General features: G+C 40.9%; 1 protein-coding gene across 3 annotated transcripts in view; it reads right to left on the bottom strand.

The window, feature by feature from the left end:
* FRMD3 (FERM domain containing 3) overlaps positions 1-18,037 on the bottom strand; it is a 210,241-nt gene that overhangs the window by 117,673 nt on the left and 74,531 nt on the right. Inside the window, exon 2 of one of the 3 annotated variants that reach the window (XM_050945811.1) lies at positions 2,356-2,460. The exons of 1 other annotated variant lie outside the window; for it this stretch is intronic. In XM_050945811.1, coding sequence (XP_050801768.1) covers positions 2,356-2,460 — 105 coding nt within the window. The remainder of the gene's footprint in view (positions 1-2,355; positions 2,461-18,037) is intronic. One more of the 3 variants, XM_050945813.1, reaches the window with a different exon arrangement.

Genomic DNA, 18,037 nt, shown 5'->3' with positions numbered 1-18,037 from the left:
CATACCTCACAATACAACTCATCTGCTGGGACCTCACTTTTTATTAGCACAAGTGACTAATCTCAGGAAGCTGAAATATACAGTTTTCCATACTTTCATTTGTATGTGTAAAGCTATGACTCCGACATCATCACTTCAAATTTACTGCTCCAGCTATTTTTTGTTGAGCTGCATATTTCTGAACTTCATCCACTATTTTCAAAGCCAGTTTACAATGTTTGGGCCCCAGCAGGTTATGTGATACAGTGCCGACCATTTCACATTGCTTGAATAACTAAAGTTGAAAGAATACAATAAAACAGAGCATGGAAGGGAGAACTGACACATGGGGGAGTTTCTAAACAAAAAGAGAGTGTTGCTCTCAGTGTGTCATCCATGGCACTTAAGTATAGCTCACAAGAGTGTCTCTTATAATTCCACACAGGGTCGGCTCTAGGCACCAGCATTCCAAGCATGTGCTTGGAGCAGCACTTTTCAAGAGGAGGCATTCCGGCCCTTTGAGAGTGGCACTCCAGCTTTTTTTTTTGCACGCTTCAGCAGCAGTGCTCCAGCTTATTTATTTATTTATTGCTTGAGGAGGAAAAAAACCTGGAGCCGGCCCTGATTCCACAGTATTAACATATTTACCCGAGAGGTTTAGGATCACACAAAAAAGCCAGAATTAGAGTCTAATTAGAAACAGATATCCCTCTGTTTATGCTGATGTTTAAAAATTAAAATATATTATTGTTTCTGCTCATTCTAATTTGGGGCAAATAGCTTCAGTTTTACTGCTTATGAAGGATTAACTATATTGATCTGAGCTATTGCTAATTGAGACTGTTCTAATAAGGTAGGTGATATGCAAGTGGCCCAAACACAGCTTAGCAATGCAACTTCTACAGGATTCCATTCTATAGGTCCGACCAGGGGGAGCTCATCATGCTGATTTTTGCCAAACTTATTTGATTTGTGGTGCTGACAAGTATTCGGTGAGAGCTACACTGAGATTATCAAACCCATTTTCACTTTTGGCCCATACCCAATTTCAGCTTATTGTAGGTCTCTGGAGAGAAAAGGCTGGTGTGCTATGCCACTGTGCCACTCTATTCCCTAGCTAAACCTTAGCTCTGCAACAGAACCATATGGTGCCAAAGCTGTTCTCAATTCACTGTCCAAAGGCTTCAGTTTCTAATGAAGATTATCCCTTACCATACACAACCAACAATATTCATTCAAAAAAAACAAAACCAAACCAAACCACACAAACACAGAAAATAAGGCTGCACAGGCATACAAGAAAACTCCGATAGAGGACAAAGTGCAAGGCCACCTTTCCCCAGAGGAGAATGTGCTCATCGCTGTGCAAATAACTGCACACAACATTGGCACTAATTCACTTTGCACAGTAGAATACCTGGAAATAATGCAAAGATGCTAATGGTGAATGATAATTGGAAAATTTCATCTGACAAGCTGTTTTCTATATTACAGCTCTCCAAGCTCATTCAAAAAGTGAACTGGGATAGCTGACAGCCTTCTGCTGTTAAATTCAATGTGCTTTCTGCCAGCAAGTTCAGAGAAGCAGTCCCTGCATAAAATGTACCACTATAGAATCCACTACACTGTGAGATCCTGGAGCTAGAACCCTTTAGCATAACCACCGCTCCTCACGAGTCATGACTCAATCTTTCCCTCATCACTAGGACAACAGCAAGGAGCAGTGCGCAATTTAAAATACACCAATTATCCTCAGGACCACAGACCTATGTTTATTGCAGGGATGGCCAACCTGTGGCTCCAGAGCCACATGAAGCTCTTCAGAAGTTAATATGTGGCTCCTTGTATTGGCACCTACTTCGGAGCTGGAGCTACAGATGTCAACTTTCCAATGTGCCAGGGAGTGCATAGTGCTCAACCCCTGGCTCTGTCACAGGCCTTGCCCCCACTCCACCCCTTCCCACCACCCCCCCTGAGCCTGCCATGCCCTCACCCCTTCCCAGAGCCTCCTGCACGCCACAAAACAGCTGATCAGGAGGTGTGGGGAGGCGCTGATTGGTGGGGCTGTCAGTGGGCGGGAGGCGCTGGGAATGGAGCAGAGAGCTGATGGGGGGCTGCTGACATATTACTGTGGCTCTTCAGTATTATATATTGGTAAATTCTGGCTCCTTCTCAGGCTCAGGTTGGCCACCTCCGGTTTATTGGTTCACTTGACTCATACGAAGAGAGAGAAATGAATGTAGAATGATTTATGGATTAGGGTCTGAGAGAACTTCAACAGTAATACTGTAGCTTTGCATTAGAGTTTGCCTGCTTGTTACCCATATCAATACAATGTTACTTAGAAATAAGTTTAGTGAGGGTTTCTCTACATACCCGCTGTTTCTCAGGGTCGACATATCGAATGCCAAAATAGTCTTTTTCCAGTAAGCTGTAATAGTTGCAGATATGATCTATGAGAAACTGACCTTTGGTCTCCTTCTGGAAAAGAAAAAAAAATTAGTAACCTTATATTGTATTACTCTAAATACACTCGGCACACATTCCAAACCCATTATTTATGAACTCTTAGAAGTCTAATACGGAGAGTTAAAGAAGGTGGGAATAAGAGCTTTTACAGCAATCAGGTGAGGACAAAAAACAATGACTATCCACTTCCCTTGAAGAGATACAAAAACCAAAATGTATTCTAAAAATGCTATTGTATTCATTCCTGTGTCTTCACAAATTGCTACATCAGAACAAAGGGTGGCATTTCCTCGGGTATACTCCTGATTACTTCTAAAATTGCACATTTAGAAAATCGACACTGTTAACCATGTTTCTGTGGGATGTTAGTCTGTCCACTTGACCTTATGTCCACACCTTATCTGTCCTTCTCTGCAGACATAAGCATTTTGCACAATGGCCATTTATTTAGCCTCAGAATTTCAAACCATTCACATGTTTTTTTGCATTCATAAGACTTGTGTTGGACCTCATTTTTCACTGCTAAAATCTGTTTGCAAACTCTGAGTGCACCACTACAGATGCACTCAGTTGTTGTACCCATCCACTCATACGTGCATGCAATTTATGGATTTGAGTGCTCACACAGATGTGGATAAATCAGGTGTAGAGATACCCACGTACTTCGGGGCTGAAGATCAGATTCCTTACTATACACCAATACCCTAAAGACTTATCAGAGATTTCTCATTAAAAAAAAACAAAAAAACACAAACCACCACAAACCCTAGCCACAGACAAACCACATGAGAATTTTCATCTCTAGTCATACAACTGTGGAACAAAGGCTTCCAAAATATGGATATGTACGAAATATCCCTGATATTAAAGGCAGAAGTAGCATTTATTGTATACCATACCTACCAATAGTTTAAAGCTACAAATACTAAAGGGATATTTCTGGATAAAAATATCAATATACTTTTAAACTCTACTGAGATACATAGGATTAGGATAGTATTGTGGGTTTTTTTAAGTGACACGGGGGCAGGGAATGTTAAATAATTTACTTGAAAAATAAATACAATTGGTAGATATTCTGTACTTCTCATTGCTTCTCACAGTGACCCTCAGTGAAAAGAACTCCCCTCTTACTAAGGAAAACAATGAAAGTCAGAGAGCCAAGGAATAAGAGGAATGTCTAGCACAAAGTATCGTTTGTCTTTCTTCGGACCTTTTTGTGGCTAGGGGATTCCTAGTGCTCTACCATCACACCATAGGTTGTAGGGGGGACTTAACTGCCACATCTGCACAGATCATTTAGTCCAGTATTCCCCTGATAATTGCCAATACCAGTAATTCCAGAGGAAACTCTGGGGAACCTCCACCTAGAAAGATCCAGAAGAACTACCCATGAGGTTAAAAGATTATTTACCCCAGCCAACTGCATGCATTGCGTTTTAATTTAGCCAGTGTAAACTAATCCTTTCCTGAATCCTGTAGGCTTTGGCTTCAATGGTATTTTCTAGCAATAAGTTCCACTGGTTAATTAGGTGTTGCGTAAAAAAACCCCAGAATATAAACTACTTAAGGAAACCTTTAATCTTTTTTTCTGAAAGGAATAAGATCATGTATAGAATCCTTAACACTGATTCACCCCAGCAGGTTTAAAAAAAACAACCAACAACAATTAAGCAGGTTTTGAGAATGTCACAATAAATTTAAACACACTGAAAACCTTTCATCACACATGGGGCACATTCAATTGTTTGAAATTAAATCTACATCTTGCACAACAATACTGGTATCCAGCCAGGCATAAGAGGCCTTTTGTATAGAATACATTACATTGAATAAGTTATTCTTTTGTTTCCTTGTTTTCAGCATGAGCCTAATGATGATCAAGCTATAAGGTGACATGGGATTCAGAGCAAGCAATATTTTCCAAGTGAAACTCTCATCACCATAGCTCCAAAATGCACAGGTCAAATGCGTTTACAAAATTAAGAAAGCACAGCATGCTTTTCCCCAAAGGAGTATGTTGAACTGCAGAAGTTTACTTTCAGAACACATTTCAATCCTTCTATGACAATTGGAGTTCCAATCCGCTTGTTGTTGCACTGTTTGTCATGAGTCACATATGAAAATTTCACTTGTATTGCAAATACTGAGATTTCAGATTACTTATTCCAAATATTGTATTCTCAGTACTATGCACCCTGATAGTATGGGTGCACAGAAATACTATCTTGTTGGTACCTAGGGCACGTCCTCACTACCCGCCGTATCGGTGGGTAGCAATCGATTGCTCGGGGATCGATTATCGCGTCTCATCTAGACGCGATATATTGATCCCCAAACGCGCTTATATCGATTCCGTAACTCCACCAACCCGAACGGAGTTGCAGAATTGACAGGGGGAGCCGCGGACATTGATCCCGTGCCATGAGGACGGTGAGTAATTTGATCTTAGACACTTCGACTTCAGCTACGTTATTCACACAGCTGAAGTTGCATATCTAAGATCGATTTTCCCCCGTGGTGTAGACCAGCCCCTAGACAGTGAGCTCTTTGGGGCAGGGACTGTCTTCTTCCTGTATGCCTGTACAGTCCTCACCACAATAGGGCCCTGATTCTTGATTGGTGCTCCTAGGCACTATTGCAACACAAAATTATAAACAAACAAGTACATAAATAAAATAGACTGGGATTAGACAGACACTAAAAGTACATTAAAAATAGCTCCCTTTCACTCCTCAGACAACAATGTCCTTAAGAAACTTTAATTAAACTGCACTACACTTGCTGTAGTTACCAACAAGATCCAATGTCTGGAAGTTGAAGCTAGACAAATTCAAACTGGAATTAAATGTGTAAATTTTTAACGTTCAGGGTGATATACCCACTAGAACAGAGGTTCTCAGTCTGAGGGTTGTGATGCAGGGGGTCGTGAGGCGATTACGTGGGGGTCGTGAGCTGTCAGCCCCAGGCCTGGTGTGTGGCTCCAGCTGACAGCCCAATCCCCACCAGGCAGGGGGTTGATGGCCTGAGCCCCTATTAACACACACGTTTTTAATTCATGGGGTGGTGTCGCACTCTGAGGCTTACTGTATGAAAAGAGTCGCCAGTACAAGTAGTATGAGAACCACTGGAACAGATGATAACAATGTTCCCTCTGGCCTTGGAACCTACAAATCTATGAGCTTACTTCCTTCTTCCTGCTGCCCTTAGCCTCAATGCAGCCTTCAATAGTGTGTATCACCACCCACTCTTCCTGGACTATCACGTGTCTCTCTCTCTCCACTCTGCAAAAAGATGCTTCCTCTGCGGAATCTACAGGGATCACACTTCTTGAGACTCTGTCCTTTTCCATTTTCCCTCTTTTGACCATCTATTTCTCACAGTCTCTGCCTTCAAACCAGCTACCACTTACACACTGATAGTTCTCACTTGAATCTGGCTTTTGTTTATCATGTTTTCTTTGCGTCTTTTGTTTCTCCACCAGGCATGTATTTAAACCATTCAGTTTTTCCTCCTAGTCCATTCCCTGAAAACTGACTAACATCCTATATTTCAATTTTTAAATGTATGGTTAAATTATAAGCTGTATGGGTAGTCTCAAACTAATAATTAGCTCTTCTGTCATGCTTGCCATACATAGATCCCATAGCACTTTACAAATGAGGATGAGTATCATCAGCAGCATTTTACACAAGAGGTAGCTGAGGCACAGAGAGAGATGAAGCGACTTGCCTAAGGTCATGCCAGTTTTGGCTCTCTGGTGCCTACTGGCGTTGAGTTTGAAGATGTGGTTGCAATTGCTGGTGCTGGTTGCTGTTCCAGTTCCGGGCCTGGGACTGGAGGTGCTGTGGCTGTTTTAGTGGTTGGCATGGAATCTGGGTCCACTAACTCTGTCTGGGTCTCTGGTAACACAGACGGGGCACCTGTGGACGGCTCAGGAACAGGAATGGGTCTGGAAGCTTGCCTGGTTTGGCTACGTGTAACCATTCCCACTCGCTTGGCCCGCTTTACCTAGTTGGCCAAGTCTTCCCCCAGTAGCATGGGGATAGGATAATTGTTATAGGCTGCAAAAGTCCACATTCCTGACCAGCCTTTGTACTGGACAGGCAGTTCAGCTGTAGGCAAGTCTACAGCTTGTGACATGAAGGGGTAAATTGTCACTTGGGCCTTTGGGTTGATGAATTTGGGATCTACGAAGGATTGGTGGATAGCTGACACTTGTGCCCCCGTGTCTCTCCATGCAGTAACCTTCTTTCCGCCCACTCTCAAATTTTCCCTTCACTCCAAGGGTATTTGAGAGGCATCTGGGCCTGGGGATCTTTTGGGTGATGGTGGTGTAATGAACTGCACTCGGTTGGCGGTCTTTGGGCAGTTGGCCTTGATATGTCCCAGTTCATTACCCTTGAAGCATCTTCCATCTGACTGGTCACAGGGTCGAGGTGAGTTACTGGAGACTGGTGAGGTGGAAGAATAGGGCGTCTGTGGCTTTACTTGGGTTGTATGTGGGGTCTTTGGCTATCCTCGGTTGTAGGGTTTATGGTCGGTGTGCCCCCTGGGGTATTCGTTCCCCTTGACAGTAGCTTTTTTGCTTTCTGCCACTTCCATCCATCTGGCTCCAATCTCCCCCGCCTCGGTGAGATTTTTGGGTTTTCCATCTTGTATGTACCGTGTTATGTCCTCAGGAACACCATCCAAGAACTGCTCCATTTGTATGAGGAGGTGCAGTTCTTCCAAGGATTTAACATTGTGTCCTGATATCCAGGCCTCATAATTTTTCCCAACGTAGTAGGCGTGTTTGGGAAATGACACATCTGGTTTCCACTTTTGGGTTCTGAAACGCCGACGGGCATGATCCGAGGTTATCCCCATTCTGTATCTGGCCTTGGTTTGAAAAAGTTTATAGTCGTTCATTTGCTCCTTAGGCATTTCAGCCGCCACCTCTGCTAAAGGTCCACTGAGCTGTGGTCTTAATTCTACCATGTACTGGTCTTCAGAGATGCTGTACCCAAGACAGGCTCTTTCAAAATTTTCCAAGAAGGCCTCAGTGTCATCACCTGCCTTGTAGGTGGGAAATTTCTTGGGATGTGGAACCATAACTGGTGAAGGGTTGTTAGGATTGGCTGGAGCCTGTTGCTTAGCCTTTTCTAATTCCATGGCCTGTCGGTGGGCTTCCCTCTGGAGTTCCCACTCTCTTTTATTTCCAGCTGTTTTTGGTGGTCTGCATCTTTGGCTTCTTGTTCTCTTTTGTAGGCTGCCTCTTCTTCTTGTAGTTTTCTGAGGTGGGCTGCATTTTTGATCTGTTCTTTTTCTTCTTTCAGCTCCATCTCTTTTTGTTTTATTTTTAGTTCCTGTATTTTTTTTTCCATCTCTCGCCTGTGCTCGGCGTCTTTGATTTGTTCTTCGGCCTCCATTTTCGTCTTGTTAGGCATGGTTCCTGTTTTCTTGTGTTGGGGTGCCCTCTGGTGTTTATCTTCTGAACTGCAGGTTCTCTGTTGCCTCCTGGGGTCTGCCTAGCAACAGTGCCTTTTTCCCTTTCTTCCTCTAGCTAATCTTTTAAATGTAAAGTAAACCAGAAAAACCACTTTATTTGCATGTGTATTGCTGGATACTTGTCTCACAATGGGAGTGCTATTGTGTGACAAAAGACTCGTAATAGTTCCTTAATGGTTCCTTGCTTAATATGCAAGCCAAAAACTGCAAGAAAGAGCAGAGAAAAAAAATTCTTTCTGGTTCCTTTTAAAACCAAACCATTCCTCTCTGCTTAAAAGCCCCTAGCAGAGAAAAGAAGAATATAATATTCCTACTGGCTTCTATCTTTCCCACAAACGCTGCCACCATGTCATAACATATTCCCAGATTTGGACCTTAGCGTCCAAAATATGGGTGTTAGCATGAAAACCTCCAAGCTTAGTTACCAGCTTGGACCTGGTAAAGCTGCCACCACCCAAAAAATTAGAGTGTTTTGGGGCACTCTCGTCCCCCCAAAAACCTTCCCTGGGACCCCAAGACCCAAATTCCTTGAGTCTCACAACAAAGGGGAATAAACCATTTCCCTTCCCCCTCCTCCTTCCAGGTGTTCCCTCCCTGGGTTCCTGGAGAGACACACAGAAGCAAGCTCCGTGAATCTAAACAGAGAATTTCCACCCTCCCTATTTCCAGTCCTGGAAATAGGTACCGAGAGAGAGAGCCAAGCTCCCCCTCACCCCCCAACTTCACCCAGAGGGAATGCAAAGTCAGGCTAGTAAATCTAACACACACAGATTTCCCCCTGACTTCTTCCTCCCACCAACTCCCTGGTGAGTTACAGACTCAATTCCCTGGAGTTTCCCACTAAAGAAAAACTTCAACAGGTCTTAAAAAGAAAGCTTTATGTAAATAGAAAGAAAAAATACATAAAAATGGTCTCTCTGTATTAAGGTGACAAATACAGGGTCAATTGCTTAAAAGAAATATGAATAAACAGCCTTATCCACAAAGAATACAATTTAACACATTTCAGCAACTACACACATGTAAATACAAAAAAACAAACCTAAGGTCTTCCTATCTTTGTACTTACAACTTGGAAACAGAAGATTAGAAAAGCAGGAGGCAGAAAAATCCTCTCATAGCCGAGAGTACAGGCAGAAGACAAAGAACAAAGAACTCACACCCTTAACTTCCCTCCACCCAGATTTGAAAAAGTCTTGTTTCCTGATTGGTCCTCTGGTCAGGTGCTTCAGGTTACTCCTTTCCAGGTGAAAGAGACATTAACCCTTAGCTATCTGTTTATGACAGGGTGACCAGATAGCAACTGTGAAAAAACAGGACAGGTGGTAGGGGTAATAAGTGCCTATATAAGAAAAAGTTCCAAGAAACAAGGCTGTCCCTTTAAAAATGGGACATATGGTCACCCTGACAAAGTCACTGCAGAGGCCAGGTTTCCTGACTCATCAATAGTCCAGCGCACCTGACTGCTTTCCACAGGTAAAAATTTTGTACATCACATTTTGTACATGCAAAGCGTTACACAGATAACTATGTAAGCAATAACTATTGCAGAGCTTTGCTATTTGTATAACTACCATTTTACAGGCAAGTTTTGGTACATGCATAGTTGTGGTATGGATACAGCTGCTCTTCCCTGAATCATCTTCATTGTTTAAAAACTTTACAGATTCTCTATAGGGTCCCAATCCAGAGTGGTGCTGAACAGCTTTTTTACATGGAGTTGTGACTACTCAGCCCCTTCTGGGATTGCTCTCTCCCTCCCTTCTGCATTACAATGATATATTGAATTTTCTCTCTTCCTCTCAGCCCATCTCTAGCTTATACTCTAGTTATTCAGACTTCTGTCTGTGTGGTGCTAATTCATCTCTAGATTTCTTTTTTGCTTTATGTGGAAGCATCTGACATTTCTGCCCTCCCCTCAACACAAGCTTCTCCTGTTGTGGTCTCCCTTCCTCTCAACCTCTCATTTCCTATGTATTTACTCTTCACTGTATGTCTCCTACTCTTCCAATCAAAACCCTGCTTCTTCATGCTCAGGGGATATTACTGCCTTCAATGATCTGCCCTTTGTTTTCCCTGTCATTAATAACTTGCCACACTTCCAAATTATGTTAACCCAGTTTCTCTTTTGTCTCCTTGTATATGCTCACTCCCTGACACTCTCTCCATCCCTCTCCCACTAAGAGAGTTACAAAACGTCTGCTTCTATAACACTGGTCTACATTTTTTGAGAAGTCGTCTGCTTCAGAGATAAAATGTGCTATTTATTATGTCTTTTGATGTGCTGAATTCAAATATGACAATTAAAACAACTGATTGGCTACTGTTTCTAAGATATTTAAGTTTTTACATTTTATGTCTATCAAATTGTAAACCTAGGTCTTTTCATGTGTTTATGGTTGCTTTACATGATAATATTTCACCTGTCCTGTTTATGTAACACTTTAAAAATCAGCAAAAAGGGTTATAGAAATAAAATTGATTATGAAACAAAAGGCAAAAAACTATTATGTACATAGTTTAGTCCTATTCAGCGTCTACTCGGCGCTTCTTGGCTTGTCTCTTGTATTCATTAAATGGAGCATCTCTTGTCACTGTCCAGCAATAGTCTGCAAGCATGGATGGGCTCCATTTGCCCTGAAAGCCTGCCAGGAGATTCCACCGCTGTAGTCTGGAGCCCAACAGCTCTGCCTTACTCTTGGGTAGTTCCAAATCCCTGACAAGGTCATTCAGTTCACCTTGTGTTATGAGATGTGGTTCAGAGGAGGAGGATGGGAGAAAATGTGGGTCCTGTGACATTGATGGTTCAGGACCAGAAGTTTCATCCTCTTCCTCTTCCTCGTCTGACTCAAGTGAGAATGATTCTGGTGCATCAGGAACCGGCAGTCCTCCTCCGTGGGGTACTGGGCGTATAGCTGATGGAATGTTTGGATAATGCACAGTCCACTTTTTCTTCTTTGACACACCTTTCCCAACTGGAGGCACCATGCAGAAGTAACAATTGCTGGTATGATCTGTTGGCTCTCTCCAAATCATTAGCACTGCAAAAGGCATAGATTTCCTTTTCCTGTTCAACCACTGGCGAAGATTTGTTGCACAAGTGTTGCAACATATGTGTGGGGCCCACCTCTTGTCCTGATCTCCAAGTTTGCAGCCAAAATAAAGGTGATAGGCTTTCTTAACCATAGTGGTTAGACTGCGCTTTTGTGATGCAAAAGTCACTTCACCACAAACATAGCAGAAGTTATCTGCACTGTTCACACAAGTATGAGGCATCTCTGCTCACTTTGGCTAAACAGAAATATGTCCCTTTGCAAAATCAAACACGGACAAATAAGAGAGCACAACACTGTATGATTTCTAGAGCTGATCTAGGGCAATTTGTTCAGCAGAGAGATGTAAGCTTCTTTATGATTGCATTATCCATGACTTCTAGGAATAACATGATGCAATTCATATCATGCATGACGCAATACCAGCTTCAGATTGCATCATTCATTGTTTTGCCTAAAAAGCAAGTACTGTCCAAACCCAGTCACAGATTTATTCATAGATCCAGTCAAAGATGTATTTTAGTCATTTCTGGTTTAAATTGAGATCCCTTCCCTTTATAATTCACTTATCCTCTGCCATTCCCAAGTCAAGGGTCGTATATACTGACCCAATAGCATATCTTGAAAACTAGAGCCAATCAACAATTTTAAGCATCATTTTTGTTCTCAGTGACCCAGAATTAGTAAAGTTGGACTACATTTATTTCAGCAGCATTTTGGCTGTAGAGCAGTGTAATTCGCTCTGTATAGCCTCAAAGCATTTACAGAATGATTTACTTGTTACTGGAATGGCTTACTGTGGCCCGTTAAACTCTGTATGTTTATCACTATGGACACACTAATGAAGGCAGAGTGAATGGTTGGCTCAAAAGGAAGAGGTCTGTACCAAAAAACCCACAAAATGTGAAAAGGGAAGGGGTCTATAGGATGCCTCTCTGATTGACCAAGAGAGAAGGTGTACTCAGAGCTAGATCTGTGACAGCAAAATCTAAAACAAACATCTCTCTGCTGAAAATTTTAGAGGTCACTGCTACATATGCATTTTGTGTTTGTAAATATGCAACAGAAAGAAAAGCAAAAAAAGATTACAACAAGAACAGTGATGCCTTAATACACAGGCAATCAGCAAATATAAAACAAATTGCTTAAATTCAAGATGTATTTAGTTATAAAATAAGCATGCAATTATCTAGATTTTAGGAATAAAGCCATTTTGGTGAATCACAAAAGGAAGCAACAAGACATGGATTTTACTAACAAAAAACACAGAAAGGAATTCTATTTTGAAACCAACAGTTTAAAAAAAAAAAAAAAAGAGAGACCCCCAAAATGACATTTTCATCTGACAAAGTTATACAGAGGCAGGAAGAACAGTCAACGCACTACACTAACTTTTATAGATTTACTTTTTAAACTATTCATTTTACTGAGTCTCTTGCATCACCCAAATCACCACACGCAGTATTTGAGCTCATTAGTGTGTGATAAAAGGCTGGAGCAATCATCCTGTTTTTCAAAACAACAAAGCTCTCTTTCTGAAATCAACTGCTGCACTAACCCTGTTGCATGAAAAACTAGTGAATCAAAAAAACTGAATTGAATACAATGGAATTTTGTTTTATAATAACAACTTTCACACTCCAGATATCCTTAAACTCTTTACAAAGGAGAATGAAAAGATAACCATGTAGGTAAATACAACATTTCTTATACACTCAACAATAGCTCACATATAACCTTAGGACTTGATCCTGCAAAGATTTAACATATGGTTAAATTTAAGCTCGTGAGCAGTCCTACTAAAGTTAATAGGTTTTAAATTCCACCTGGACTCTTACCAGATTTAAGAAAAAATTCTACATTAAACACGCACAGTTACATTCTCAAGAGTTGCAAAATTTTGCCCCTTCCGAGAAGGGCCGTTTTAAATATTAGTTTAAAAATGTTTTTAAACTAGAAAAAAAAGTTAGGAAAAAGTCTCTGTTATAAGTTAATGAGGAAAAAATCCACAACTAAATCAGGTGTTCTGAAACTTGGGTGCTGGTCCCCCTGGAGGGAGATACAGAATGTATTCTGGGGGAGGAGGGCTGAGAAGCTTTAGGGGAAAAAAAAACAAAAACCCAACCTTACTGCACACATTTTACCCAAAGCAATTACCTAGCAAAGCAGATTCCTCCAGACATATCAGGTTCTCAGACAGTGCTGTGCATGTGACTCTAGATGGTGTGGTGCATTTTGACAGATTTCTGTTAAACTTGTGTAGCATTATGCAAAGTTGTTGCCATCTATCCATTAATCTGTTTGCTACAACACGGCGTGCACATTTAATTGTTAACATCAATCACAATCGCAATTTTGCTTTTGCTCTTATTACAATGGATCGCTGGCTCTGTTTGAATCAATGCCTTACTGTTTATAATATTCAATGAGAGTTGCATGATGATTTTTTTTAATTGTTATATGTACCTGTGTGGCTGAGGGGGGGGGGGCAGGGCAGGAGAATAAACTACCACACAGACACAAAGAAGGGAGTGTGATCAAATAAGTTTGAGAACCAATGAACTAAATGAATAAATGTCTTCATATTCTCAAATGTTTTATCCTGTGTAGTTTTAAAGGAAATATGTGATGCTGTTTTTTCCAACCACTTCTCTTCAGACACTACTCTGCACTCTCATAGGCCTCTTAGTTGGGAAGTGTTTCCTGACATCTGGCCCATCCTTTGTAAATTTCATCTCACTATTCAGAGTTATATTCAGGCAGATTACCCTAAAACATTCCTGTTTACAACCTAACCTACTTGCAGAAGATTTTCATATTCCATCTAGAGAAGGAATTTAGGCTGAGATCTGGTTTGCTATTTTAAAAGCAGCCTCTAGTCTGATTCTGCAAAGGCCTATGGAGCTGGCCATAAATGACATAAGGCATTAGGGGATGAATGGGTCCTTAATCTTTCATGACAGATCGTTTGTTTCAGTGTTACAAGGCAGTGGGTGGGTCTTAAATCATCAAAATATGTGCTGTGTAACTTATGGACAGCTCCTGGGCATGAGTAGTTTTACCTGTGTCAGTGGTCCCTTTGATTTCTATTGGGCTACTTATATACAGTTACATGCATTGCTTAAATATTTGGGAGATTAGGCCCTACAGCTGCACACTTTTAGTCCCATTTTAAAACAGGTTTTAGCTGAATTTGCTTGTGTACAGAAAATACCATCTGAATGAAAACAAACAAGGTACGTTCCATGTAATATTGTAGCAGAGATCATTTACAATATTAATGTTACACCATTACTTTAAAATCTAGCCAAAGTTAACAAAGTGAGCTTGAAATAGAAGCACCTGCTTCTCTGAGTCCCCCTGTCAATTTTGGTGGTTTTGCAATGCTTTTCCCTCTCCTTTGAAATATGCAGAAGCAGCAGGGGGAACTGACGGAACTGATTATATGCAAGTGATCTCAAATGCACAAACTAAATAAACTGAAAGAGAGGCAATTTCCTTTTCCTCTCATCTTTTTAAATTATAGTTAATGCTAAGTGTTCCTTGTAACAATGGTAGAAACTAGGAAATTATACTAGGTAAAAGTTTTTCAGACAAAGAGCAATATTTCAGCATGAAGAATTTATATGTCATAAAGGATTTATATATGGAAAGAAATACCAGAAGAAGCACATGATGCCAGTGAAGTCTGAGATCAAAATGAATGATTTAGCAAAACAGAGTGGTGTAATGGTTAGTCAATCCGTACACTGCACAAACCATAAACAGCTGCTTTCATGATTATTGTAACATTGCTGAAAACCCTCTTGAACTTTGACAACTTGGTCTTTTCTTAACTATATTTTTGGTACACTTGTTTCATTAGGGTAAAAAATGGGTATGTTAAATACAGTTCACAAACTATTCTTATTTGCAAAGGAATATGGACAATTTTCGTGAGAAACTGCCAATTACACATACAGGGCCGCTCAGAAGGGGGGCAATGGGGCAATTTGCCCCAGGCCCCACAGGGGCCCGCACAAGAGTTTTTCGGGGCCCCTGGAGCGCAGTCCTTCACTTGTTCCGGGGAGGGGCCCAGAAAACTCTGGCAAGGCCTGGGCCCCTGGAGCTTCTTTTGCTCCAGGTCTTCAGCGGCAATTCGGCGGCCAGGGGTCCTTCCGCTCTGGGACCCGCCGTCAAAGTGCCCCGAAGACCTGCAGCGGTGGGGGTCCTTCCACCCTGGACCTGCCACCGAAGTGCCGGGTCTTCGATGGCAATTTGGCAGCGGATCCCGGAGTGGAAGGACCCTCCGCCGCCAAATTACCGCCGAAGCGGGGGCCCCCTGCCGCTGAAGACCCCAGGCTGAATCCTCTGGGCGGCCCTGCACACATACAACAGAGCATGAGAATCGATTTGGATCTTAGAATAATTAATATCAAATTCATCCTGAAACTTAAGAAAGCACCCATAATAGAGTCATGTTTCAAATTAAATGCAATCCTTCCCCAAAATGCCATACTAAGAAGCATGTCAATGCATGAAAATACTATACGTTAGACTGTAACATTCTTGTAAGCACATGACAAGAAAGTTTTACTAAAGTACATTACCTGAAACTCCACACACACACACACACACACACACACACGCACACGAGAGAGAGAGCCAGACTGGGTCAATACAAAAATTGAAACAGCTGCAGGGGCACGAGGGCAACACTCAGGCCAGATTTCTAAAACCTGCCAGCTAGAAATCTCAGAGAATGATGTTAAGATTTAGCCTGGTGACCATCAAATGTTTCTCAAGCAGATGATGCAAGACAGCTGGAGAGGAACAGAGTGGAAGTCACAAAAGCATACAAAATGGAAGAGCTGGAATATTCTGGAATGTAAAAACAAAGTGTCCTTGAAGTACTGAATAAGAATGCCAAACAATTAAACCATTTAAACTTTTTTTTAAAAAGCAGTACCAAGTAATCCAAACCCAACATGTGACTTCCATCAAAGCTGATTTGGAGTATCTAAAGGGAAATGTCATCCATATTCTGAGGAACACTTTTATAATGACCTTAAATCAAACACCAAAACAGCACAAGCTGTGCACAAAGAGAGGCATTTGCACTTACAAGTTGAGTAGTCAGAGACAGCATTGTCTGACTTAGCTGTGTAAATCAATTAATGCAAAATAGATATGCATAGTTTCAAAGGCTGTGTTTGAACATTTGGCCCTGATACCACTCCAGATCTAAAAAACATGAAAGTAAAAATAAGATAAAATGTTAAATCTTGTAAATGACAGGATTCCCAGTGTAAACAAGTTCAGCCTTTTTGTTGCAAACATCTGTTAAAATCCACTTTACCAGTAGGATCAGAGTTTTGTTTTCTGTTCACTGCTGAAGCTTCAAGTATACATCAAATAGATAAGAGTAACAAAGAACAAAATGTAAAAGCAAAAACAATGGACACTTCCCAAGCCCAGGGCCTGATTTTTAAAGTCCTCCAACCCCTCACAAAAGGCACTCAGCAACTCTCAGGATTGGGCCCTTTTTTCCTGGTGGTGGTAGTTGTTTTCAGATTTGGCTATAAAACACAACACAAATATGACACAATACATACAAGCCATTGAATGCCATTATAGTGAGGTTTTACAGGACTGCAACATGGCAAATTTACAGCTACATAGCTGTACTTATTAGGCCATATCCTTCAAGGCTGGCACTTAGTCAATAAAAAGATCATGCTGACTATTGTGCATTTAAAATCTCATACCATAATAATGCAGCAGGATAGCTTTTTTCTTCTTGGCATTTTTGTTTGCCTAGTTTGTCTATTTACAAGCAAGAGAGAAAACTATAATTGTTTCCACATAGAGAGAGAGAGAGAGAGAGAGAGAGTCGGATTCTCCTCCCACATAGAGAAGATTTACACTGACACAGTTGCACCTAGTTTACATTTAAGTAAGAGGAGAATCAGGACTACTAAGTGCATTTATTTGAGTCCATAATTTTATATTAAAATAAAATGACTAGTCTACATACATTTATTTGAATGTGATATGTGAGAATCAAATAAGTGATCCGAGCCTATTTATTTGAATGCTGTCACAGATATAAGGTATCAACATAAGCGGAGACAATACATGCACTTGCCCCGATCCTGCAAACGTTTTTACACGTGAGAAGCCTCAATAGCTGTAACTGTGCATGCAAAAAGGTGTTTGCAAGAGACATAACCTGCAGAATAATTCAACGGCCTGAGAGAGTTAACAATTTAAAATTGTTCAGGGGCCTAGGATTACAGGACACTTTTTTTTTTAAACGAACATTTTGGGAATCCATGTCAAATTTACCAAACTTTGTTCCAAAATAATTTTTTTTAATCACATCTCAGTTTTAAAAATGAAACATTTCATATTTTTTTCTCAATTGTGTTTTTTTTTTTAAGATAAACTAGAAAACAACATTTCATTTTGGGTTGAACAAGCATTTAGTTCAAACAAAAGTTTTTTAATCTTTTCGGTTCAGCCAGCAAACCGAAAAATCAGTTATTTACACAACTCTGTTGCAGATACTCCCTGACCATCACCTCCTTCATTCTCCAGCTCTTCTGTCACCATGTCCAGTCATTCATTTCAAGTAGCAACAGCCTTTTCTTTCTATATTATTGTATAATGAATAACTTGTGCTTTCATGCTAGTAGGAACAGAAAGTCCATGCTGTTGGTATTTATGGTACTCTGCAGCCAAATACCAAAAGACTTGCACTTTTACCCAGAAATGTAGCTTTAAAAGGACATCTGGGAACAATCATCTGTTCATTTGTGTTTTGGAACAATCAACATTATGTTTGTTTTCATTTACATTGGCGTAGCAATAAAGCTCACTGACTGGCACTGCCAGATAGGGCCATGTGCTGTAAGAACTGGACAGATTTAAAAACATTGTAGAGACTTCTTTTGCTGCTTTTTTTTTTTTTTGGGGGGGGGGGCAGCACAGGGAAATACAGAGAGAGAGTGAGCGTTTTCCAATAAGGAAAAGCTTTTTAAAAACTAAATTCTGAAAGTTCAAGT

The sequence above is a fragment of the Gopherus flavomarginatus genome, chromosome 3 (assembly GCF_025201925.1).
Source record: "Gopherus flavomarginatus isolate rGopFla2 chromosome 3, rGopFla2.mat.asm, whole genome shotgun sequence".
Lineage (NCBI taxonomy): Eukaryota > Metazoa > Chordata > Testudines > Testudinidae > Gopherus > Gopherus flavomarginatus.
The sequence above is the reverse complement of the archived record's forward strand: the minus strand, read 5'-3'. Positions and strand labels throughout refer to the sequence as shown.